This window comes from Muntiacus reevesi, chromosome 5, assembly GCF_963930625.1.
Source record: "Muntiacus reevesi chromosome 5, mMunRee1.1, whole genome shotgun sequence".
Classification (NCBI taxonomy): domain Eukaryota; kingdom Metazoa; phylum Chordata; class Mammalia; order Artiodactyla; family Cervidae; genus Muntiacus; species Muntiacus reevesi.
The window spans coordinates 43,384,255-43,410,853 of NC_089253.1; the positions used below are offsets into that span (position 1 = coordinate 43,384,255).

General features: G+C 42.6%; 1 protein-coding gene across 4 annotated transcripts in view; it reads right to left on the bottom strand.

Annotated features, from left to right (window-relative positions):
• Positions 1 to 26,599, bottom strand: part of KMT5B (lysine methyltransferase 5B) — a 54,177-nt gene that overhangs the window by 6,033 nt on the left and 21,545 nt on the right. For all 4 annotated transcript variants that reach the window (XM_065937923.1, XM_065937921.1, XM_065937922.1 and 1 more), the window contains exons 3-10: positions 21,205 to 21,352; positions 17,825 to 17,893; positions 13,339 to 13,504; positions 12,847 to 12,956; positions 11,233 to 11,399; positions 10,938 to 10,957; positions 10,720 to 10,856; positions 5,763 to 5,959 (exon numbers count right to left, since the gene is read on the bottom strand). In XM_065937923.1, the coding sequence (XP_065793995.1) occupies positions 5,763 to 5,959; positions 10,720 to 10,856; positions 10,938 to 10,957; positions 11,233 to 11,399; positions 12,847 to 12,956; positions 13,339 to 13,504; positions 17,825 to 17,893; positions 21,205 to 21,352 (1,014 nt within the window). The remainder of the gene's footprint in view (positions 1 to 5,762; positions 5,960 to 10,719; positions 10,857 to 10,937; positions 10,958 to 11,232; positions 11,400 to 12,846; positions 12,957 to 13,338; positions 13,505 to 17,824; positions 17,894 to 21,204; positions 21,353 to 26,599) is intronic.

The window sequence follows — 26,599 nt, forward strand, 5'->3', positions numbered from 1 at the left end:
CCATGGCGAACCTCTGACCTTGCCGCTGACTTTCTGCCTTCTGTTTTTCTCTCTGCTTACACACTGGATCTGTATTTAAAGTGTTTTACAGGAGCCCTTTTCTCCAAGACTTTGTCTGCTTCCCATCCCCCACCTGAAGACCTCTTCCCATCAAAATACCTCTTTAAATTATTCACTAGGGATGTTGAGATGGCCACACTAATCCTCACCACCTCTTAGCAGAAAGCAGATGAAAACCAGTTTACTATGGGTAAGCCCAGTACATTTCCCAACAAGACTATCATTCATTCCATGCTGGGGGTCGCCCAGGGCAACTGCTGTTCCTTCCGCATGGCTGAGCAAGTTAGGTTACCATTAAGTCGTTTTTTATTGAGAGAGAAGCAAGAATGCCTAACAGAGTTCCCAAAGTATCAGACCATCAAGAACAGAAGTCTCTGTACTAAGGAACTGGTTCATAAGTGGCTTTGGGATCTCCAAACAGCAGAATCCCAGGAACAACATCCCCTGACTGAACTAAGAACACACTTCTCCCTGCAGGCTGCCACCAGCCTGGTACTACTATTTTTGGAATAGTAGTAGCAGTAAAGTTTGGTGCCACACAACCTGAGAACCATGGTATCATGAACTGGAATTACCCAGAACTTGCCAGAAATAATTTTTAAAGTATAAGGATATCCAGGGAATCCTTTTGCTAAAAGATTTCTTTACGCTCATAAGGCTTCCTACAAGGTGAACGGAGGTGTGTTTACTGATGGAAATGCACCAGCGTGCTGGTGTTCGTCCTTCTCAATGTGGTTGCTGGGTGACCTCTCTCCATGGCTCTTCAAGGACCGTTCTATGATCAAGCTTCTCGTTTCAGACCTGCAATCACTCCTCTGCAATGAGCACATACTTCTTGTATCCTTGACAGCAATCCCCCTGCAGTTTGGATCCACTTTATCGCCCTCAAGAGAGAGCTTTGGCCAATCTCTCTCACAGCCTCCTTGCCATGAAAACCCATGAAGACGTTTCAGCTGGGACCTTTGCTGTTTCTCTGCAGAAGGAGACACTGCTAGCCACTCTTCTTCCTGAATGGCCCTCCTTGGTTGTTCACAAGAGCTATCCCCTGGCTGTCCCTCTGCGTCCCTGGCAGGCTTCCTCCATCTGCCCCGTGGCCTGCACTCCGTGACCTGGACCCCTTCAAAACTGTCTCCCAGGGATAAGCGGCCCCTCTGTCCCGGCTGTTCACAGTGACATGCTGGCAGTTCCCATGCCATGTTCTCTAGCCCAAATTGCTCCTTAATTAGATTCACCTTACCCCTTGGACCTTGATCTCCCTCTAAGGTGGTCTCATAAGCCCCTCACAAGCCAACATGCCCAAAGGGAACTCACCACCAAGCCTCATGCTCCTCCTCCTGTTCTCCATGTGATTCAACACCACCACCAGGCAGTCAGCTGCCTGAGCAGAAACAGGGCGGTCATCCCTGATGCCAGCCGCCACGTCTCCAGGAGTTCACTCCTGCACCTCCCCCTCCATTCCCAATGCCACCGTTTCCTGCCATTAACTCTGGCACCAGCTCCTGCCTGTCCTTGCCCCCTACTGCTTTCCCGGCATTCCACTCCCCACTACAGCCCAGGGTGATTCTCCTGGGACTTCTGGTCACCTCTGGGCTTGAAACCTTCCCGTAACCTAAGACAGAAGAATAAAGTCCAAAATTTTCAACTCCAGTCACATCCCTTCTCTTCCAGCCTTGATGACTCTATTGACTCAAATCCTACGCTGGTCTTCACGTCCTCATTTGGGACGGTTCCTCTGCTCCGAGCACGGTCCGCTTGGCCAACTTCTCACCCCCTTTCAAGACTCAGCTCAGCAAACACCTCTCTCAGGAAGCCTTTCAGGACTTTCTTGACAGGTTACCCTCCTATGACTCCTCACAGCGCCTGAGGTTCTCCACACTCGGCACTTTCTTTTAAGCCCAGGATGAATCTGTGTGGCGATTCTGAATCTCGGCTCTCCCCCTTGCACCCCTCCCTTCAGGAGGCTGTTAGCTGGCTGCTGTGAACCACTGACAAAGCACTTTAGTATGCCTGTGTTCTGAAGAGCACAACAGAGACTGTAGGTGATGCTGCATCTCTTTGCCGTAGAGTTCACTTACATATTTATGTATTTATTGGTGTATTCTCACTTCCTTTGAAAAGCATTATCTTATCAAAAGCCCAGCTCGAAGGTGTGCTCAAGTCCAAGGATAGAAATAGCACAGCTGGTAAGACAGCTGTGAGTAATGGGACTAGGTGCCCAAGGCTCTTCACCGTCCCATGGAGGCGCCGCTACCCTCTCTTGCATGGGGAGTGCCAGCAACAGCAGGCTGAGGGAGAGGCGCCGAACTAAGAAGAGTCTATCAAGAGACTAAAGATCCTGACACAGTGGAGGCGGGCAGGGCAGTGGCTCCCCTGGCTTCAGCACTAACACCCCATGTGGTACCCTTCCCTCATGGGGGACAAATCCCAACCGCATAAACCTGGACAGTGCTTTGGGGTGGAGACACACACCCTTAGCCGTTAGTATATACTAGGTACAGTGCAGGATGGCCAAATTAGTATGACCTGGATCCTAATAAGCATTCTTTGAGGTAAGAGCTATTACCCTAAGTGAAAACCAGGGTCACGTGGACTCACGTGCCTGTCAGGAGTGTCCATCTGGTAAGCGGCAGAGATGGGATTTGAACCGAGGTTTCTGGCTCGATGGTGACCACACTGTCAGGTGGCCTCTAAGGCACACCACAGAGCTGTCATGGGGCCAGTGCCAGCTCCTGGTAAAGGACCTGCGGTGTGGCCATCATGGTGACCTCAGGGTGCCCTCAAAATCATCAGGCAGCTCTGCGTGGGGTTCAAGAATGACAGCCAGAAACAAGTGCAGGGAAACAACGCCAAAGCACCCCAATGGTTTGGGCTGCATCTACGCTCTGCACTGGAAGAGCCCCAAACACACACACAGTGGGACCAAGGGAACATGAGGCCTCACACAGGAGATGTTCACAACAGGGGGTCTAAGGACTTCAGTTCAAGGAAGTTATCAGGCACCACAAGCAGGCTCCACCTCACGGGACCACCATGGGCATGTCTGCCTGGAACAGGGTGTTGGAAAGGATTAGGAAGCAGCCTGTAGGCTCAGCAGAAAAGAGCATTCAGATTCACTAGTGATGTCTGTGGCGGGACAGTGACAAGTGGTGGCCCAGTCCGTCTCCAGGATGGGTGCTCCTCAGTCAAGCTGACTGAGATGATTCCGCTGGGGGGGCTCCTCTTGGACTTGCACTCACATCCTGAGGCAGCACTGTGGGGAGCGGCCTAGCCACTGATGCACAAGAGCCAAAAAACCCAGAATCTTCTCGTAACAGCATATAGTTCAGGTCTGTGGACTGATTCTGTGAAAATGGATCTCTTGTCTCCTCTCTGGATGCTAAAGCAGTCAAGTTATGGTTCTTGAGAAGATTCCAAAACAGGAGCTGCATGGAAGGAAGAAGTAATTTTTTCTTCCAACTAGGCAGAAATGTTTAAGAAGAACATGTATGTTGTTCAAAGAAAGCAGTTCCTCTCCAGCTGTGAGCTGCTGAATTCTAAGCAAACCGTGGGATAAGATGGGTACTTCCAACCTGTACACCTAAGATTTGCCCATGCCACCCAGGAGAAAGGCTGGGCAGCTCTGGCCTTGCACCCACTGCAGACTCAAAAGGTCCTCCTTTCAACGGGTAGAGGAGCATGGTCAAGACACAAACATCAGAAGAAATACAGCCTAAAAGAACACTTGGAAGAGCCTGAGAAATATTGCTACAAATATACTTAGTGAACAAGGTTCTCAGAGATGGCTGGAGTAAGCCTCGAGCTCCTTCAGAGCCCCCGGCCATGTCCAGTAACTGTCTCATGACCCTCAGTTACTTACGCCAGCTCTTGAATTACTCAAGACAACCATTCTGTAGAAAGGTTATCTGAATAAAGGAAGCACCCCAGTATGAGCAGTCACAGTAAAGTGCTAGTTCTGGTCTGTAATGCTGAGACTACTGCTCAAAGGATTACCTGCTCCCTCCAGCCTTTAGGAAGTGGCATATAGTCCTCAGAGTTACTGTGTACTGGTCCGGTTCTGGAGCTGAGGCCTGAAGTCCCTGACAGAAGGGCCTGAGCCTCATGCACTCTTCTATCTCTTTAACAATAGCAGACTTTGAACACGTATTTGGTTTATTAACATATATTCCCTAGATGGTCACATAATAGAACACTCAGCACCTTCCAAAATTTTTTCCCCCTATTTTGATTTTTTACACTAAGTGGTGTACTGAGTTCAGTACCTGCACATCAGTAACAGAGTTAATGCATCAGAACACGAAACACCCCAGCAACGCCACAGAGCTGTGTGGACAGCGTCGGGGTCATCTCCACTCGCGGGGGCGGCTTGCTTTTAAGTGTTATCATGTAGACACTTTATAGAAGGGGCTTCAAAGTCTCCAGTTTCACCAAGGAACCAGACTCAGAAAACAAAATGTTGATTATGCTGCATTTATTATTAAAACCAACAGTCAACAGTGAATGACAAACTAACTGCTCTTTTTGGTTCACTCTGGACGTTAAAGACTGAAGAGGAACAGAGCGCTGCCTCCCACACTACAGAGGGCAGCCCTGGCCTCCGACTCCAGCAGCAGGCTGATTCGGAAACTCGTGGCAGTGACACTCACCATCATGGGAGACGCCGTCCCTTCTCTCTGGGACTTTCTGTAGTGGAAAGCACCCAGAGGTGCTCAAAACATCAGAAGACAGGAAAAAAGTCTCAAAGAGTCAGACCTCAGAGGGTACTTACTGCTCAGAAGTATGTACAGACATTTACAGTGCCAAAATAGGCATATGCTGGGGACTATCAAGTTAAAACTTTTAAATTTTATTCCTATCAGAAAGACTGAAGAGCCTACTGATTCAGGGGCCACTAGAGCAAACCGGTGTCACCCAGATGGAAACCAGCAGTGATCAGAATGGTTCCAGGGGGTCAAAGTGCCACAAACATGATGTGCTTTCTTATGCTCATTTGGGATTTCTTCTTTCTTTTCTCTTTATTCTTCATTCTCTTTTTCCAGTTTCCATTAGGTCTTGCCCCCACAAGCCACTGGGATCTTAAAGCTTCTCCCCTTCTCCTTTCCATCTCTCTTCCCACTTTCGGCAGTGGCTATGACAACTCGTCACAGTACAGTGACATTCAAACTGCTGCTCTACCACAACCCTGAGTCTGGGGACTGGTGGCTTGGCAACTGAGTCAGTTCATTCTGAAAATGGCAAGTGGGTAGTAAAAAGGTGGAAGCCTTGAGACCAGAAGCTATGAACCCCCCAAGTCCATCACCCCTGCCAACAGACTGGTCAGTGCAGAACAGCAAGTGCCTGTGTGCTGCTGCCCCGGCCTCTGTCTTCTTGCAGACCTAACAACATCGTTACAGAGACTAACACTGCGATAGCTTTCTGTCAAACATGACAACCCTGGAACACATGACAAAGAGGTTTAATGTCCCGTTACCAAGTATTCAAGAAAAGCAGACAATTCAGTACCATCTGAAATCTGGAGGCATGATAAGAGACTGCTTTGTGCTTGAATCACTTCTAGAACCTTGCAGTGCTGGTGAAGTGCACGAATCCCAGGGCTGCTCTCAATGTTCAAAAGATCAAAGCTACTAAAGCATGCTTTAGAAAGCAAACTCTGTGAAAACACGTAAGAAAAAAAAAGATATGCTTATCAAAACTCCCTTACTTACTTGCATTGTTTTTTTCCTGAGTGGTATCTGCATCAGTGTTAGAGCTGACAGATTGACTGTCTGAATTTTTGCTGCTGTCACCTAACTTTTTAAGCCTATTTAAACGTTTATCTGTTTCTCTGAGTCCGTATTTGCTATTGATAACAGGAGCAGGCGCAGGCAGTCCCACTCTGGATTTAAAAGCACCAGTTCCCCGTCTGAAAAAGAAACAGCACAGGTTACACAAACAGCATACTCACTGCCGTCAGCCTGGTTGCTGAGAGCACCTGTCCACATCAGGTCAGCAGGTGAGATGAACTGATGAGGTTTAATCATCATTGCAAGCTGCCAAGTCTAGGACTCTCAAAACAAATACGGAGATAAAATTAATGCCCCAAAGCCCCAGACTTAAAACACTTTGTTAAGACGATTGTCAATCACTTGAGAAGGTATTGGACCCTGCAGAATTTCAAGTGTAGGTAAAAATAACCCACCTGTTAATTATACCCTAGCTTTGTTCTGCATAATTTAATGCTCCATTACTAAATATTGAGAATGAAGGAATTAAAAGAGAAACTAGAGAATTTCCATAAACTAAGCCATTACTTAGAAGATAATGTTAGAGACAAATAAATTCTAACTGAAATTTTATATTAGGAAGGCTAGGCTATCTTAGTGAAAATCTCACTTCTGGAATAATGAAAACTAAAATTCCTCCTTTAAAGTTACTGGATGAACATCATTAAGTTAACAAAATGTTACTAAATAAGAGACATTAAAAGACCTGCTTTTACCACCAGCTAAAAATGATTTGTAACCTGCTTTTATTATTCCTATTGTTGTTTAGTCGCTAAGCCATGTCTGACACTTTTGCGACCCCATGGACTGTAGCCCTCCAGGCTCCTCTGTCTATGAGATTTATCAGGCACAAACACTGGAGTAGGTTGCCATTTCCTTCACCAGGGCATCTGCCTGGCCCAGGGATCAAACCTACATCTCCTGCATAGGCAGATGGGTTCTTTACCGCTGAGCTGAAAGGAAGCCCAAGATGGGCCATATTTAATTACAAAACAAATAATCATGGGTAGAATTATCTGGAAATTAATTCTTTAAAGTAAAATGACTATTCACCTGCTTCTCTACTCCCTTGATTTCTTCCTTTTAACTTATGACAGTGATATGCACTTGCTGCAACAGGTGAGACCACCTCTGGCTCTGCCTCCCCAAAGCGGAAGTTCCCCGAGCTTCCCAGCCATCTCTATGTGCAGAGCCCCAGCGCCTGTGTTAACCACCTGCCTGCACCTCATCTGCTGCTCTGCCGCAAGCTACACACCTAGACCCACTGCTGCTTCTCCTTAAACGAAAAAAAAAAACCCAAATAGGTAATACCACACATTCCACTCAGGAAGCAGCTTTCCTCCTACCCCAGCTCTCTTATCGCTATATTGTGCACAAGCATTTCTGAACTCAACATGTTTTGAAAGCTGTACCTTTTACACAGACTAAACACACCACAATCTATTCAAGCACTAGATGGTGATGACTGAAACCAGTCGGTGTTTTGGTGTCTGCTTGCCGCCATGAGCGCTGCTGCTACGCTGCTCTTGAAACCAAATCCACACTAACTAGTGCTCCTATTTCCACAGGACAGATTCTTCCATATGGAATTGACTGCCAGATAAAAGGGTGCTATTATTTTGAACAAATATTGCCAGAAGCAGTTCCCAAAAGGTTAAAGTACTTTACAGCCCCACTGACATTGTGTGAGGGCTGGTCTCTCCATATCCTCAGCCACAGCACAGAGTATACTTCTAAACGTTACCAATTTGATGGTGAAATCGAATACCTAGCTACTGTTTTACTTACCTCGTTTACAGCTATCATTTTCTGTGTGGCATCCTCCATACCCCTTTCTTCTCCAGTGGCGTCTACCTCTTCTTTATGAGCTCTAGGAGCTTTCTGTCCTTAGGATATAACTTGGCCATATGTGTGTTTTTTCCTCCCTTCAAGTTTATCATTTATCTAACTTGCTTTTGGCTATTCAAAAATGTTCATATTTACCATTTCTTACACTAACTTCTTTCAGAAAATTCTACTACCCCAAGTTTAGACATAAAAGTCTCCTAAAATTTTTCTAATCATTTTACATAATTTTTAAATTTAAAATTTTCATCTATTTGGAATTTATCTTGTATATGGTATGAGATGGGAGGTGAGCTTGGTTTTCTTCCAGACCCATCATGAATTATACCACCACCTTTTATTAAAGAAATCATCATTTCCCTACATGTGGTATTAAGATCTCATATATACCAAGCTCTGCTTCAGGACTCGTTCATGTCCTCTTACCTATTTCAAGCTCTGCTTCAGGACTCGTTCATGTCCTCTTACCTATTTGTTCATATCTGAGCCAGTATCATTAGGTTTTGAACTCAATTATTTCACAGTAGTTTTTAATACCTATTAAAGCAAACTGCCCCTAAGTACACTTCAAAATGTGGTTGTCATCAGACATACTTTCATACACTTTAAAATACTTCGGTCCTTCATATACTTTTCATACTTTAAAATACTTTGGTACTTCATACTCTTCAATCCCTCATTAGATTTTATTCTTCAAATTCTCCAGTTCCATTTGCAGTTTCTACTTATGAAAAGTATCACTATTGTGTCAGGATGGTTACTGCCCAGAAGCATGCATCAAGTATCTTCTGGACACTGCACCCACGATGTCAAGGCCTGGTAAACACTCCCCTCTCCCAACTTCACCGGCCCCGTCTTCACCCCTCAGCCGCCAGCACACCGAGTGTCTCCCTTCACAGCACTGCTCTCATAGCTGGCACTGTGCTAGCCTCGTTCACCCTGCCTGGACGAGGTCTAACCTGACAACTATTCAGCAACTCGAAGATGAATAACTGAAAGAGTTCCTTTGACTGGTCTCATTCTCTCGCCTAATTTCTGCAAAGGCAGAAACAATTTGTTCCTGAGGATTTCAAGAATATTCCCAAACAACCTCTAAATCAAACTCCCCAATAGTCTGATAATAGCTGTGCCTACTGTTCCATATGAGGCCTTTCCACTTAAAAGCGATCTGCACATTTCTATTTATTTCTTGCACTAACCCTGTGGAGTAGGCAGGATCAGCCCACCTGACCTGTGAGAAACAGTCTCAGGGAGAACTAAGCTGCCCAAGGAACATGCAGTCCTGAACTAGTGAAAGAGCTGGCTCACGGCTGGTGTGGATTCCTGTGTATGCGGTTACATTTTGTAGGAAGACTCCTAAACATATTCAGCGTATCATTTGCTCCATTCCTTCACTCAACAAACAGTTATCAAGCACATAGTTATCACTACGTGTCAGGTACTGTTTTGGATGCTGGCAACATAGCAATAAACGAAAAAGATAAAAATCTCTGCCTTCATGGAACTTACATTCTAATAGGAAAATGGTCAGAAACCACAAAATACTTTTACATCTTAACACCTGAATATTAACTGTGTGTTTTATATACTTTTTGTGAGATAAATTTAATCCTCACAACAACCTTGTAATACCCTAGTGTTATCTCCATTTCACAGATGGTGTAATTAAGGCACAAAAGCAGCTAAGCTGCCCAAGATCACACAGCTAATAAAATGCAGAGTCACAGGATTCCAACTTAGGGAGCCTGACGTCAGACCGCAGCTCCGTCTATACCATGCTGTCTCTACAAGATGGCTTTAAAGCATTGTTCGACTGTAATTAAATGACTTCATGGGTGAAAGGGTCTTTCTGTGGACTGGTCTAAGATTTAACCAATGTCTGAACCATTTTTGTAATTTATAAAAAGATAAATTTTATCCTCCCACACTCCCAACCCCCCTTTCCTGCCACCCTTTCAAGTCAAGGACCCGGGAGCTGGGAGAGAAACAGCTGGGGCTGTGCCATGGCTCCCCCCTCTGCTCTCACGACACAAGAGACTGCGGGCTGCCCAGGAAGGAGAGAAGGCCGAGCCCTGGGAACGAGCACGCCTCCCGAGGCCGGGGCTGGCAGCTGGTGTCCACGGTGAGAGGAACAGCAGCGCCCCCATCCTTGCTCCCACGTCCAAAAAACATGAAGTGGCGAGAGCGCAGGCTCTGAGGCAGGCGGAGCAGGCCTCTGCACCCGCAGCGCGGCCGCTCTACCATCCTCTCCCAGGACGGCTGAGGACCGAGTCCAGGAGGGTAAAGCGCCCGGAACCTCACACAGCACGTACAACGGGTTCAATAAACCTAGGTGTGCTCACCTGAAGAAGCATGTGTATACACACACACACACACACAAGTGTAACTGAACCACCGTGCTGTACAGCTGAAACTAACATGACTGCGAATCAACTACACTTCAGTTAAGAAACTAAAACAGTAACAAAAACCAAACGCAGGAGTGCTCCCCATGGGGCTACGCCAACCCAGACAAGCCTGGGAAGCTGCCTCTGCGAGCTCTACAGACACGTCATCACCGGGAGATGAGCAGTGTGGACAAGGAGTCCTGCTCAGTCAGATGTGGAGGGCTTCCACAAGGGCCCGTCTTGATGTGTCACAAAAGGAAGGTCCTCATCAAGCTGCAGAACTCAGAAATCGCGAAGAGCATGTACATCAAAACATAGAACTTCCAGAAGACACAGCCTGGGGCTTTTAAATGATTATCAGTGGTGGATCTCAACTGCCATTCTGGAGCAACCCCACCCCGGAACTGTGTGTGTGTGTGTCCCCCACTCTCTCCTGAAGCATATCTGTATTCTGACTCACTCATAAGGGGAACAGCTGGGAATGATTTTAACATTTTAAAAGGCCAGTCGCTCGTGCCCTTAAATAGTTCTGTCTTCTCTGGTTTTGCTCCTGTCTGCTGTCCTGGGTGTGATGCTACAGAACACAGAAGACTATCCCTGCCATCTAAATGATGAGAAGACAGCGTGCACTCATTCTCACAGTCATCAGGCATTAATCGATACTTTACCTTTCACAAGTGTAACACTCGCAGAACTCATTGTTTTCTCCAAAAAACCCATCTCCATAATAGCAAGAAATTTCTTCTCCAGGTTCAATATCTCTTAGGGCCTTCACACATGCTGTATCTCGGCCAGTTGACACGAACTGAAATAAAATGAACTCATTAAGAAACGCATACCTGAAGCAAAGACAAAATACTTGAGATAAAGTATTTTTTATGCTTACCTTACAGTTAGGTCTGCAATCTGAAAAATGTCCAAAAGATAAAGTCAATTAACTGTAGATAAGATCTGAAACACGAACAATTATAGAAATCTGAAATAAGCTTTCCACATAATTTTCCCAATTTTTGATAGATGTTTTTGATCTCGAGTTAAACTATAGGAATACTAATTTTCATAAGTTTGTGCAAAAAGAATTTTCATTTCCAACCCTCCTTTAAAGGAAGACAGATAAGGCTGCTCTCAGTTATAGCAGCGCTACCCGACACCAGAGCTAACACCTCGGAAACAGAGCTTACCGTGGTTTATAAATGCAGCGGGACCAAGCCAGAGCTGGGCACAGTTTTTTCGTGTGGAATACATGACACTGAAGTCGTTTTCTCCATGTCTAAGCAGCATGTTCTCCTCAATTTCTGAAAGTTCGGCAATACAACCCACCAGTAATTCTATTTTGTCATTTCGTTTCCTATTTAAAATATGTGATGGTAAAAATTACTAGTAATTATAAATAATAAGGCTTCTTTTAATAAAATAAGCCTGTCCAATAAACACCAGGAATTGAGAAGACCTAGCTGTGCATGTTTTAACTGACTCACGCTGACCGCACCTGGATTTCACCCCCTCTTCCCTGGAAGCCCCACAGCCTTGCGCAGCTGCCTGATCCCCGCAAGAGACCAGGAAGTCCTGCAGGCACCGCGCTACCTACACCTCTGAGGCCCCTGAGCCCTGCAGGCAGGAAGGGCTCAGAGAGCCGCTGCACTGAGCTCAGCTTGCTGACCCTGGAGAAGGACACAGATGAGCAGCCGCAAAGGGTCAGGAGCACCCAGAACTGGCGTGCCGCCCTCTGGAGCAGCACCAGCCAAGTGCAGTGTGAGCCCGACCCGCACCAATCTAGGGGCTGTGGGAAGAAAGCAAAGTGGAACTGGTGAAAGCACTTTCAGCAGTATGTTTTAACCCAATACCCAAATGCTATTTCAGCAGGTCATAAGCATGAAATACGAATGAGAAACACAATACAAAATCTGACATGTTTACCACAGCTGCAGCACTTCTCAACTCTTGAAGACCAGCCACATTTCAAAAGTCCAATAGCCACGCATGACTGGGGGCCACTGTCCTAGATGGTGCAGTTCCAGAACCCAGGACCTCAAACCTCGCATCCATCTGCCAGGCAGGGAGCCACGAGAGCCCAGCGCAGGCTGGGGACCACCCCATGGCAGACAGACACTCTCGCTCACGTAAAATACACATATTTTCTTCAAGAGGCCAAGAGTCAGGCTCTTTAACGTTCCAGTTTCAGGTAACTGAGCCTAACATTTCTGCTATAAAAAATGTCGGGGGTCATGTAAGAGGAGGGCTACAGGTTTCTTCTGGGAGGTAAGGCAGGGAATAGGCCTTCTTCTTTCTAATGAAGAAAGATATAACCACATACTCTTTCCTGTACGGATTTCATCCCTCCTACCTGGGGTCAACTGTACTACATTTATCTGAGCTTGCACACAGCTGTATTTTTAGCAGGCGATGTGCTAGTAAGATTTTACACATGAAATTCCTTGGACCATTAAAACTTCATACGTAACCTTTCTTACAGGCCAGTGAAGGACTGATTCTGGAAGCTAAGCCATCTAAGCCCCACACCCCTAACCTTCCAGCAGTCCCTGAACAGGCATCTGGACTTGTTAAGAGGAAAACACAAACACCTGACTTAGGAGAAGGACCTGGTTCAACTCAGACTCCAACTCACCACTGTCCCAACCCCGGGTCACTGGGCTGAGGCGCTGGCCTTGCACTGGCTCCTTTAGGGTGAGCTCTGGTTTTAGCCCTTCCCACAGCTTTCTCAGCACAGGAATGGTAATTTGAGAGAGAACTTTAAACAAGATTATTTTATGGGTTTACACGAGTATAATAGTTACCACTCTTTCGTTGCAACTATTTTGGCTCCATTTTGTTCTGAAGAGTATCTATTACAAGGCAATATTTCAAATCCACTGTCAGTTGCAAACATTCGCAAATAAATAAATACCTAAAACAGAAAAAAAATTTTGACACTCACTTCACACTAAATTATTTATCTTGCTAGACTCTCAGAATTATAAAAGCAAACCACCACCATCAATGAAAAAATTTAAGATTAAGTAATAAATATTGTTATTTTAAAATTTCACAAATTTGTATACATGGTGACTTGGCTATGTTACTCTAAAAGTTCACAGAAAGTTTCACTTCTAGGCAACGTAGTTTTCTCTATGGATAGTCATAAATTATCTTATGTGTTATTAGACCTTCATATTAATTAGTTTTATGAAAACTGGATTTAAAATTTCAGTGTTCACTAAAATTTACATTTTAGTTTCCTTTAATCTTATCCAAACAGATAAAAGTATTAACTTTTTCAATAAACTCACGTGTTCCTTGAATAGTTTCTCCTGCATTTTGTTCTTGTTGAGAAAATAGTGCCGTGCCCATTCTCCTGAAGTCAGACATTTGAAGGCTTTCTCCAAGTGCTCATCTTTCTTAAAACGTTCAATTACTTCTTTGAGTTCTTCCTGCCTTCCTTTAATAGGCCGAAATCTGAAAGAAATCACAACAACAACGTTAGTTATCTTCCATCATCCCTGAGTCACTGCTAAAAGAGCTTGAGAAAAAAGTAACCTAAAAACAACCACCAGACCTAACAAGAGAACAATAAGTAATCTGGATAATGAGTACTAAAGTAGTACTGATCACCAAGAAATATAACTTCCCTTCCTCAAACTGTACTTTACTATTTTTATTTCACTGTTATCTCATTAAGCAAGAGGTGACCAGGTAATTAAAATGAAAGCTAATTCAGACTTTTAACTGTCCTCTAATTTGGGAGATACAAAACATCTAGGATAGAGTTCATCTAATTGAGTTGGAAGGACAAGAATTTTTTAAAACATGAGGAATCAAGCCAGAAGAGTGCAGTGCACTGAGCTTTAGAAGAAGGATGAAGTAAACAAAATTATGCCATAAACAAAAACACCCTCTATGTACAGAGTTAGAAAAACCCCAAATTAAGCATCCTGACAGGTCTTGAAACACACCTGGATGTTCCACCAGCCACGTCAACGTAGTCTGTGAGAACTGCATTCCAAGAACAAACACTGTGCAAGAGTACAACTTGAGAAGTGGTGCTGTTGTGGCGGTGATGGGAGGAAAAATTGCTGGGGTAAAATTTCAGAAGGCATCTATGTACAACCAGCTATAATGACTTCAGAACGCTACATGGCCAGGCATGTCAAACACACGATACAATCAAGGCCCAAGAAAAACTTAAGTTTTACTCATTTTAAAGCTACGTTCTCAATAAAATGTGCACTATGACTAAAAGTTCTTGGAGTTTAACTTCAAAATTTCTTCTCATATTAATGCAGTTTATTTTTCAAAATAAAGATTTTTAAAAGATTAACATCCAACAAAAAAAAATGAATCACAGACTGCTCTTCAAGTAAAACACATTACGATTCAGTAGGATTTTAAGCCACAATATTTCACCAAGGATTATCTTTAGGCGCTATGCATACAGTGCTATGGTGAAAACGATAAGCTGGAAGACAGGGCCACTGTTCTACGGAAAATTCTGCTGGGACTGAAAGACATATCCGTGCATCAAACAGAGAAGCAAAGATCAACGTGCAAACACACATTACTGTGGTACAAACAACGCTGCTGCAGCGCTTTGAAGTGTGGAGATTACACCTAAAGCATGGTTTGGGGTCGACACTGATATGAACAATGAAGAAAGTGGTGAATTTAGATTTCTAAAGAAAAAATAGACTATTACTAGAGGCAGGAAGGAATCAGAAGGAAGAAGGCAAAGGAGAGAAATTCTAAGCAGAGGACCTAAGCATAAATTCTAAGGCTTGATTCAAAGAGATGACCAGGGCTGAGGGAGTCAGCCGGCGAGCAACAGGACAAGGAATGTTCTAGAACAAGGAAGTGGGACCATGCGAGGAACAGAATAGGTATAATACAATTTACTGGGCAGGATCTTCAGAGGCCTTCAGGTGGGTGAGCACACTGACACCTCTAGAAACTCATGAGCCCCAGACTCCAGGGTTAGGAAGCTCTCACGACTCCTAACAGAAGGATCCAAAGGAGCTCTAGAGATAGCCATGAAGAAACAGTGCCTTATTTTATTTCCCATTTCAATCAGTTAGCACACCAGCCCTCACAGACAGATGAGTGCAAGTCCTCTGGACAATTCAGAATGTCTTTAACTAGACTGTCAGACTATGGTGTCAGGGAATCACTAAAACACAGATTTGCAGAACTGTGAAAGTATTCAAACTTCCACACAGTTATGGTATTAAACTACTTTCTAATTGCGGCAATCACAAGTGATTTTGTCAACACTGGGTTTCACTAAGAAACCCAAACTAAACCCTTCTGGCTGCAACCCTGCACTATGGGGTTATGTGCATATGAAGGGCAGACAAGACCACCCAGCAGCTGTCAGCTGAGATACACCACTCTAGGCAATACCAAATGACGGGGAACAGAAACTCACACTTTGCACAGTAAAGAGAAAAGCAAAAGTTCCCTCTGAGCAATAATCCATGATGTTAAGTGATGGGGCTACAAGCAATCTTCACATGCTCAGTGTAGGACTGACCAGTGGTGATACCTGTACAGTAACTGCATGGCTGCACACATCAGAGTCAGGACTATATTCACCTCAAGATCTTAAGAACATGACAAAAAGTAAGTCACAGACCCGGAGCAGACGCCAGCTACTCCTGACAGGTTTCATGTGCACTCCCCACTTTCTGAAACTTCCTATCTAAAGACACCTTTCAGCTATCCTTTTGTCTACTCTCTGCTCGTGCTGGAAACCCTGAATACTCATTGGAAGGACTGATGCTGAAACTGAAACTCCAGCATTTTGGTCATCTGATGAGAACAGCCGACCCACTGGAAAAGTCCCTGATGCTGGGAAAGACTGAAGGCAGAAGCAGAAGAGGGCATCAGAGGATGAGACGGCTGGATAGCATCACCAATGCAACGGACATGAACTTGGGCAAGCTTCGGGGGATGGTGAGGGACAGGGAGCCCTGGCATGCTGCAGTCCATGGGGTTGTGAGGAGTCAGACACAACTGGGCAACTTAACAACAAAAACAACATGATGCCAAACAATTTATATGCTAAAACCAACACACAACAACCACCGCTGGAGTTACAAATATTGTACCTTCCACACAACCTGTGACTTTCTTTTCTGCTTTCCTGACTTCTACTGCCTCAAACACAAACAAAACCCCCTAAACTATCCCTTGCTGCCCACTGGACAACAATCTCCGTTTTACTTAAAATGTAATTTACAGTCAAAACTTACTGTCATATTTGGCTGCTACAGGCATGAAATGATAGTGATGAGGAGGAGGAAGAAAACGGTACTGGGTGGACAGGAAGGGGAAGAGACAGCTGTTTTCGATAACCAGATAGAACACCAAAATCACCTGGCTGACAGTTCAAGTCAAATCCCATTGTAACAAAAACTGTGAGGAAATAAAAATTATTTAATAACAAGGCTGTTACAACTATCAGGTTCAAAGCAAAACGCATGGAGGATCTTGGAAAAAATTATTTTTCTATTAAGAAAAATATGTTCTGTCCTCTCCTTAATACAATCACACTAAATCTCCCATACAAACCGCTTAAAGCTATTCTACACCATGGCTCCTAAAGGTAGAAGAAAATTTAGATGATCTAAAAAATTATGTCTGGCTCCACAAATGAGGAAAAGGAGGCCCAGTGAGGGCTAACTGCTGGAAGGAGGGGACTGCTGCTGCCCAGGCCTTTCTTGGCCGCTCGCATGTGAAGCATGAGCGCCCTCTTCTGTCCCTTCCCCAGGAGCCCGGGGTCTGACACTTAGAGCTGAGCACCAGCGCCAAGCCCCACCCGAGACGGCGCTGCCCGTACCGGACAGCAGTGAAAGGCGTGGAGACGAACTGAGTATGGGGCGGGGGTGGGGGGCAAGAGAAACAGGTTTTTGGCATTTCCAAATCAACACACCCCTCCTCCCTCTTAATATGACATTTGCAACTTTGAATAAACCAAACATTTATTTTTCTCTTCCCACACTTCTCTGATCCCATGGCCAGTATAGGAATTTTAAAAATATGGCATTTACAATTATTTACTATCAAAAGGGGCAGGGAAAAAACATATGAATTCACACTCCCACACACCTGTTCCCCACTCTTTCCAGAGACTGACTTCCCAGGTTTTCTTGCTATTTGGTTTTTCTGTTTCCAAACCCAAGAGACCACTGTGGCAATGAAGAAAAGCTGCAGGTGTGTATTAGCTGTACTACTGGGCCCTTCCATTAGCATGTACAACCAAGAGCTGACTGGAGGGAGGGGGAAGAGGAGGGGGACAGAAAAAGGGAGCGAGGGAAGGAGGGAGGAAGAGAGAGAAAAATGCTCAAATATTTAAGGTATAAAATAAAACCGTGAGGCAACATTGTGAACACATTCCCCCTCTGAAGAGAGTTTAACTGCAAACTGACATTCCAAGATGCTGAGGGGGGGTTCTGCTAGGACAGCTCTTCATTCTTTCTTGACCTGAAAGTAAACAACAACCAGAAACATACCTGGCTGAGTCCTGCAATCAGTGCTCAGCTAATCCCATGGAGTGCCTCCTGATCTTTGGATGAATGATTTCTCTTAAAATTACCCTGTTATGGAGTACAAGTTGTTTTTTAAATATAGCTAATACTAAGACCAAATTTTCAAAAGGTTTGCAAAATGTTCTAAAAATCATGTTTACGCTGACACCTCCAATTACTTAACATAAAAAAACATTACAATGGCTGAAACAAGTTAGTTTGTGTCTTATTACTATTTGTAATGCTCTCTACCTACCTTACAGGGTTGTTGTGAGAAAAACTGTCAGATTTTGAAAAATGCCTTGAGCTCCTCGAAGGAAAGGCGCTATATAAATGCAAAAACAAACAACAATAAAAAACTATTTGTATAATTTGCACTTGTAATTTCTAAACAGACTTACAATATTAGATGGTAGTAGAAATTCCTAAAACGCTATGATATCTAACAACTTTAGGAAGCCACAGGTTGGCTCGAAATGATAAAAAAGGCCAAGGAAGCTAAAATTCTTTCCTTCCCACAAAACATTTTATCCTTGATTATATTAAGTTAAAAGTTCAAAAAATTTCTTTATGCTTTCCAGTCAAACACTTGATATTAAAGTGACATTTTAAAGTGATTTATAAGTTCACATTCAACAGTGGATACAAATGATACAACAGTGGACATCAAATATATAAATAATGAAAAAAAAATTAGATGGTTAGTGTAGAGGAATTAGGTAAGTGAGGACTGCGCAGGTGGAAGTCTGTGCCCTAAGAGGGCTCTTCCGATTTCTTCACAATGTGATGTACCCCCCAACTCCTCAGGATACTGTGAAATCACTGATCATGTGGCCTGAACAACGGGGCATCACTGACAACATCCATTCCTGATTCACGACCTTCATCTCTCCACTAGCTTTTTAAAAATCATTAGAGGTATTACTAACAACTCTATTTTCTGGTTAAAAGGATGAATTTAAGTTTTATAAGTGATAAAAGTCAACTAAATCAAAACATTTCCTGATAAACTGAAATTACTATTTTGCTTATGCTATTTCTAGGCATTCATGCCACAACTCTGATTGCCGTGTTAGTAAATACAGGGATAGGCTAAGGTTAAAATATAACCCATTCATAACATATCCAGTTTGGGAAAATCTCAAATAATTAAATATCTACTGTTTCTGAACAGTATTACTGAAGGTACAACTGCAGAAAGTAGAAGGCAGGAAGAGGACATAAAAAAAGAAAAACTAAAATCAAATCACAGATCGATAAACATATGAACAAAGAAGCCACTTATAAGTAACAGCCTGGAGAGTTAAAATCCAAGTTCCAATCGCATCCTCCAGTCGCTTCTTTGCACCCCAAAGATAAAGTCCACAAAAAACTAATAATTTCAGAAATATGTATGATTATTCAAAGAAAACACTGCAGAGTTTCCTTACTGTCTATAAAATATCTTTGAAAATCGTGTAAGTGGCATTCTGGCAAATTCTCACTCAGAAGATAAAGAACTGTAAGTGATAGCTTTATTTTCAAATAAACCCACTAAGAATGAATGAAGGCTCCTAGCGAGGCGGAGAGACCGGTGCTGTGACAGGCACCAACAGCTCACCGCACGGGCCTAGCGCTAACCCTGTTACTGAGCAGACGCGGTCTAGGGGGCAGCAGCATTAGCTACAGCATCAGTGGCTATTTTAGGAGCTGTGTGAGCAGAATCAAACGAAGCACTGGAAAATATGAACTTGGGGTACTTGGATATGGTAAAGATTTAAAGTTTTAATAGTATCTGTGTGGTAATCCTAAACTTTACATTTTACGACTACATGTCTTAAGATGAGTCCCAGAAAACGACTGATAAGGGAGTTTCTACCCACCTACCTCATGGAGACAAGACTCAGCAGGCTCGATGGTTTGGGACTCTGCTTCCCAAGTGTAACTGGGAGTTTGTGACAAACGGAGACTCTCGGGCCCCACCTCAGAGCTACTGAACCAGAACCTGCATCTTAACAAGGTTCCCAAGTGACTCATATGTAAGCTGATTATAAGAAGCAGCTGTCCAGGAGGACTTTTACAGAAAAGAGAAACCAGTAACAGGTAACTCTTCAGCCTCGGGGACAGTCAAAGCATGAGGGCTTCAGAGGACATGGAGTTCTTTCCCAAGCCATTAAAACTTTTGTTGTAATTCTGATGGAAAACTTTCTAAAAGTGGTTTATATGCTTCCATATTTTAGGATACAAGGCATAATAAACATGATCTGTTTCTTGATGACTCCAGGCCATAATTATGGGCCCTGGAGGTAATATTCTGAATGCCACTAGATTACTGGGTCAAACAGTGAATGCATCACTTTTTCTTCCAGGCTAACCAGTGAGTTAAATACTACTAGGACTCTAATAGTAGGAGAATGAGCCCTGGCCGCTCATGTTCACTGGGAAATAGGTGATGTGGACTCAGAATAATACAAACTAGACTTTGGTCAGGCACTAGGGCATCCAATCCTGCTGATTTTAGAAAATCTATGTGCCCCTTTGATGGCAGGGAACCAGTTAAATAATCTCAGGTCCATTCCAAATTTCACTTCGTTTTAGTAAGTAAAGATATATGATGGCAGGAAATTACATGAAAATACCAAAGGCACGTTTTAACCGGAATTACTTCTTTGGGAATTTAGAGTATAATTGATTAATGAATTATCTTAATTCTAACAAGGGACAGAATTAAAGATGAAAAAATGGACACATGACTTTCCTCTAACCCCCCCGTCCCCAGCTAATTACTGGTGGCCACCGGCCTGGTGATCCGGTCCCCCCAGGGCCATCCCTGACATGGCAGTTACAAACATCAGCGCCGGTGTGACGCAGCCAAGAGGGAACAGAGGTCCAGAATTTGCTCCATATTCTGAACCCCCACTATCCTGCTTTTCCACCAGATTTCAAAACCCTCTGGACATTAAAAGGCAACAAAAAGTTGTAAAGGTCTGACTTCAGTGCTTGGCAGCAGTTACTTATGAAATTATCTAAAGGTCTTTTTGGGAGCAAGATGATGTTTAAGACAATTAAAGAAATTTAAAGTGTGACAGATTTCAAGAGTTATGTAGTATTTTATATATGTGGCATGAGATATTCAATAAAGCAGTTACAGATTTATTAATATTTTTATCTGCACACTGAATATAAGCACATCTTTACTTCTAATGAAGAGCTGAGTCTCAAAGATAAAACATAATGGCAAACTTCCCTATATATACTAGCAATTATTTAAAAGAAGAAAAGTTTTTAATAAAATCATGAAAAAAACTGATACAACCTAATTTACATAGGAAAAAAATCATCCACATTTTCAAGATTGTACAGGATGCATATAAGCTATTTCTTTCAGCTAAGATAATTCTCACCAACATCTAAAACAGAATATAAAGATATGCCTCCAACTTTATATTTTAATAGAACCATCTCAAGATAAAATAAGAACACAGAATTAAAATACACAGCTCTTGGAAGCTTTTGTTGCTTTTCTTGGCTCACACTTGGAAAATTCTTCTGCAACAAAAACTTTCCTTTAACGTCACTTTAAATTTTGAATTAACCATCCATTTTCTCAGTTCAATGACATCATCTGTTCCACTCAGGATAAAGACTTAAAATTACCTAGTATTCATTTTGTGTGTTTGAAAACCTAAATAGGGATCAAGAACCAAACTGGTTGCTAGGTCATCATTTTCACAGAGTTCCTTTGCAGACATTCCAGAAGATGGTACATATCGACTCTGTCCTTCGAAGCCTGGATTCCCATTACCTGTGAGAAGAAAAGAGAAAAAGTAACTCGCACTGAATACTACTTAAATCTACCTTAAAACCCTTTAGCCTCACTGCCCATTCAAGTTAGTAGTTAAGAATTAAAACTGCTACTTCAATCAATTTTACCAATTAAAAACTGAGTACCCTTTGCAAAAACAGAAAAACCAAATGCAGTAAATTAACTCAATTACTGAGAGCATTTTTGTTAGATAATATTACCAAGTTTCCCAAGAACAGGGTCTAGATAGCTGTGATACTCTGGCTCAAATGCCTCACTTGCCCATCCAAGGAAGAGTTGAGACACAGGAGACGGTAGCAAGACAGCATCAAGGGCCACTACAGACAGGGCTGGGGCGAGAAGGAAACAAGAGGAACCAAGACCCCTCTGCAGTCAGAGCCAGAAGGGTAGATCTCAAAGGAGCTAGAAAGGAACATCAAGGTGTTATACCTTCAGCTTCCTGCTTTTGAGCACATGTATGATCATCATCCCCAATATGCAGGAAATTGAGGCCCAAAGGTTAAGAAACTTGCCTATGGTTACGGAGCTAGGTAGCAGAAGAGGGGAAAGAAGTAGAGAGAGACTAAGAGGCCTATTTCTAACTAACCTGTTTGAAACAGATTTTGAAGGAACGGATAAAAATAGGGAAGTGACTGAAAAAGGTACCTAAAGTAAATGGGTTTAACTGTGTAAGAAAAACAATGTAAAGAGAGGGAAGGAAGACTGAATTTGTACGGACGAAGCTTCGTCAGTGCTGATTTAAGTGTGATGTGCATGTCACGAGTCTTCATGGAGACAGCACGTGTAATTACAGAGGATACCAGCAGTGTAACTTTAAGCCTCTCAAAAGGTGGAAGAATGAGAGACAAAGGGAGAGGTCTAACCATTTCATCCACTCTTCCAATAAATAAACAAATACTTACATGTAAGTACCTGGCAAAGGGTATTTGTTTTCAAGTCAAACTTTTGCATGTAGGTATGTGTACAACTATCAAAGTTGTTTTATTTCCTACAACAGCTTTATTAAAATTTAATTCACATGCAAGTTGCCCATTTACAGTATACAATTCAGAATATGGTTTTAAACGTATTTACAGAATTGTGTAACCATCACCGAAATAAATTCTGGAACATTTTCATCATCCCTAAAAGAAACTTCATACCTACTAGAAATTACTATCCATTTTCCCCTCCCACACAGCCTCCAGCAACCACTAATCTACCCGGTTTCTATGGATTTGCCTAGCTCTGAAAATTTCGCATAGATGGAATCATACGACATGTGGTCTTCTGTGACTGACTTCTTTCAATTAGCATGTTTCCGAGGTTCATCCACATTGTACCATGCATCAGTACTTCATTCCTTATTAAGGCCAAAGAATATTTAATTGTATGAATAGACCACATTTTGTTTTTCATTCATCAGCGGATGGAAACACGGGGGTTGCATCCATTTTTGGATATGATGAATAAGGTTCTCATGAACATTCAAGTAAAGTTTTTGTGGGTACGTATGTTTTCCAACTCTCTTAGGTACATATCCAGGAATGGAAACTGCTGGGTCATGTGGTAACTCTATGCTGAACCTTTTGAGAAACTGCCAGACTGTTTTCCAAGTGGCTGCACCATTTTATGTTCCCAAGAACAGTGCATGAGGACTCTAAATTCAACCACATCATCACCAGCACTCGTCACTATTTGTCCTTTTGATTTCAGACATCCTACTGATTGTGAAGGGGTACCCTATGGTTTTGATTTGAATTTCCCTGATGACTAATGATTTTGAATATCTTTTCATGTACTGGCCATTTGTATATCTTTGAAGAAATGTCTGTCTATTCAGATCCCTTGCCCATTTAAAAACTTAAACTGTCTCTTATTATTTACTTGTAAGAATTCTTTTTACTTTTATTTGGCTGTGTTGGGTCGCTGTTGCTGTGTGAGCTCTTCTCCAGCTGCAGGCACGGGCTTCTGACTGCGATGGCTTCTCACGGAGCCTACGGGCTTCGGGAGTTGCCACACGTGGGCTTGACAGCTGCAGTTCCTGGGCTCTTGAGCACAGGCTCAGTACTGGGGCACACCACCTTAGCTGCCCCACCCCACGGCATGTGGAGACTTCCCAGGCCAGGGATCAAAACTGTGTCTCTTGCACTGGCGGATGGACTCTACCACTGAGCCATCAGGGAAGTTCACAAGAGTTATTTATTCTGGATACTAGTCCTTTATCAGATATAAAGTCCTTTATCAGATGAAAACATTTTCTCCTATTCTGTAAGCTATCTTTCCACGTTCTTGATGATATTCCTTAAAGTTTGCAACTTCGGTGAATTTCATGTTATCCTTTTTCTTTTGTTCCCTGTACTTTTAGTGTCATATCCAAGAAACCACTGACTAATCCAAAGTCATGAAAACTCATGCATATGTTTTCTTCTGGGGGTTTTACAGTTTAAGTATTTAATTTAGGTCTTTAGTCCATTTTGAGTTAATTTTTCACATATGGTCTGAGGTTCAGTCTAACTTCATTCTTTTGCATGTGGGTATACAGTTTGGCCAGAACCAATCGCTAAAAAGACTATTCTTTCTCACTTAATTTCATTCTCACTTCTGTCAAAAATCAATTGACTACAAACATGAGGGTCTTCTCTGGATTCTCAATTCTATTTCATGAATATATGTCTATCCACATGCTAGTATAATACTGTCTTGATTACTGCAGCTTTGTAGTAATCTCCAAAACTGAAAAGTATGAATCTTCCAAGTATGAGTCTTTTTCAAGACTGTTTTAGCTATTGTGGGTCCCTTGAATTTTCTTAAGAGATCTAGGATCAGCCTGTCAATTTCTACAGAGAAGCGAGTTGAGGTTTTGATAGAGATTACATCCAATCTGTGGGGCTTCCCTGGTAGCTCAGCTGGTAAAGAATCTGCCTGCAATGCAGGAGACTCTGGTTCGATTCCTGGGTTGGGAAGATCCCCTGGAGAAGGGATAGGCTACCCTCTCCAGTATTCTTGGGCTTCCCTGGTGGCTCAGATGGTAAAGAATCCACCTGCAATGCAGGAGACCTGGGTTCGACCCCTGGGTTGAAAAGACCCCCTGGAGGAGGGCATGGCAATCCACTCCAGTATTCTTGCCTGGAGAACCCCATGGACAGAGGAGCCTGGTGGGCTGCAGTCCACGGGGTCGCAAAGAGTTGGACACGACTGAGCGACTAGGCACAGCGCACACGGGATGTCTTTCCATTTATTTAGATCTTCTTGAATTTTCCTCCAATAATGCTTTACAGTTGTCAGAGTATAAGTTTTACACTTTATGTTAAATGTATTGCTGTTTCTTTCTGATGCCATTGTAGACGAAACTGTTACTTTTATTTTTTGATTCTTTATTGAAAGTGTATAGATATACAGTTGATTTTTGTATACTTGTATCTTGCAATTTTGCTGGACTCATTTATTATAATATTTTAGTGGACTCCTTAGGACTTTCTATATACACAATCATGTCATCTTTAAATAGAGATTGTTTTATTACTTCTTTTCTAATTTCGATGCCTTAAGTTCATTTTCTTGCTTAACTGCTGCAGTCAGAACTTCCAGCACAATGCTGAACAGAAGTGAAGAGAACAGATACATTTCTGTCTTATTCCTGATCTCAGGAGAAACCATCCATCATTATATATGACATTAAGCATTATCAGGTTGAAGAATTCCTTTCTATGCCTAGTTTGCTGAGAATATTTATCCTCAAAGGATGCTGGATTTTGTCAAACGCTTCTTCTACATTCACTGGGATGATAGTACAGTTTTTGTCCTTGATTCTACGGAAATGGTATCACATCACTCAGACATTAAACAAACCTTGCATTCCTGGGATAAATCCCACTTGGGCATGCCACAGAATTCTTTTCATCTGTTGCTGGATCTGGTTGACTAGTATTTTACTGAGAATTTTTGCATATTTATTAGAGATATTAGTCTGTAGGTCTCCTTTTCTTATGATGATTTTGGTACAAGGATAATACTGGCCTTTTCTTTGTAGGTAGTGTTTTCTGTTTTTGGTTTTAAATTTACTGATTCAATCTTCTTTACTTGCTATATATATAGGTTTATTTAGATTTTGTATAAATTTCTAATTCAGTTTTAGTAATTTATTACTTTCTAGAAATTTGTTCACTTAATCTATTTAATTTCTTGCTATACAGTTGTTCATAGTATTCTGTTATAATTCTTTACATTTTTCTAAGGCAGTAGTAATGTCCTTCAATCCCACAGCTTCCAGAAGAACTGTTTCTTTCAAATTGTTGTGTTAGAGAAGACTCTTGAGAGTCCCTTGGACCGTAGGAAGAGCAAACCAGTCAATTCTAAAGGAAATCAACTCTGAATATTCGTCGGAAGGATTGATGCTAAAGCTGAAGCTCCACTACTTTGGTCACTTGATGTGAAGAGCTGATTCACTGGAAAAGACCCTGACCCTGGGAAAGGCTGAGGACAGGAGAAGAGGGTGGCAGAGGATGAGATGGTTGGATGGCATCACTGACTCAACAGACATGAGTTTGAGCAAAATCCACGAGACAGTGAAGGACAGGGAAGGCTGCTGTACCACCGTCCATGGACTAGCAAAGAGCTGGACGTGACTTAGTAACTGAACAACAGCCATAATGTCCCTTCTGCTGTTCATTCTCCAGTATTCTCTTTTTCTTAATCAATCCTGCTTAAAGGTTTGCCAATTCTTGTTGATCGTTTCAAAGAATGAACTTCTTGAACTTTGCTCATTTCCTCTGTTTTCTATTTTGTTCATTTCTACTCTATTTCCTTCCTTCTTCCTGCTTTGGGTTTAGTTTTGCTCTTTTTCTGGTGTTTTAAGGTAAAAGGTTAGATTATTGATTGAAATCTTCCTTCTTTTTTAAATACAGGTGTTCACAACTATAATATCCCTCCAGGCACTGCTTTAGCTGCATCCCATAAGTTTTTGGTATGTTGTATTTTCATTTTCAATCGTCTCAGACTATTTACTTATTTCCTTTTTGATTTCTTCTCTAATCCACTGGTTATTTAGGAGTGAGTTAATTTCCACATATTTGTGTACTTCCCAAATTTCTGTTATTCATTTCTCATCTAACTCCACTGTGGTCAGAACATATATTGTATGATTTCAATCCTTTCAATTTACTGAGGCTTAAAGTATGGCTTAGTCTATGGTCTATCCTGAATGTTTCATGTGCACTTGAAAAGAATGTGTGTTCTGCTCCTGTT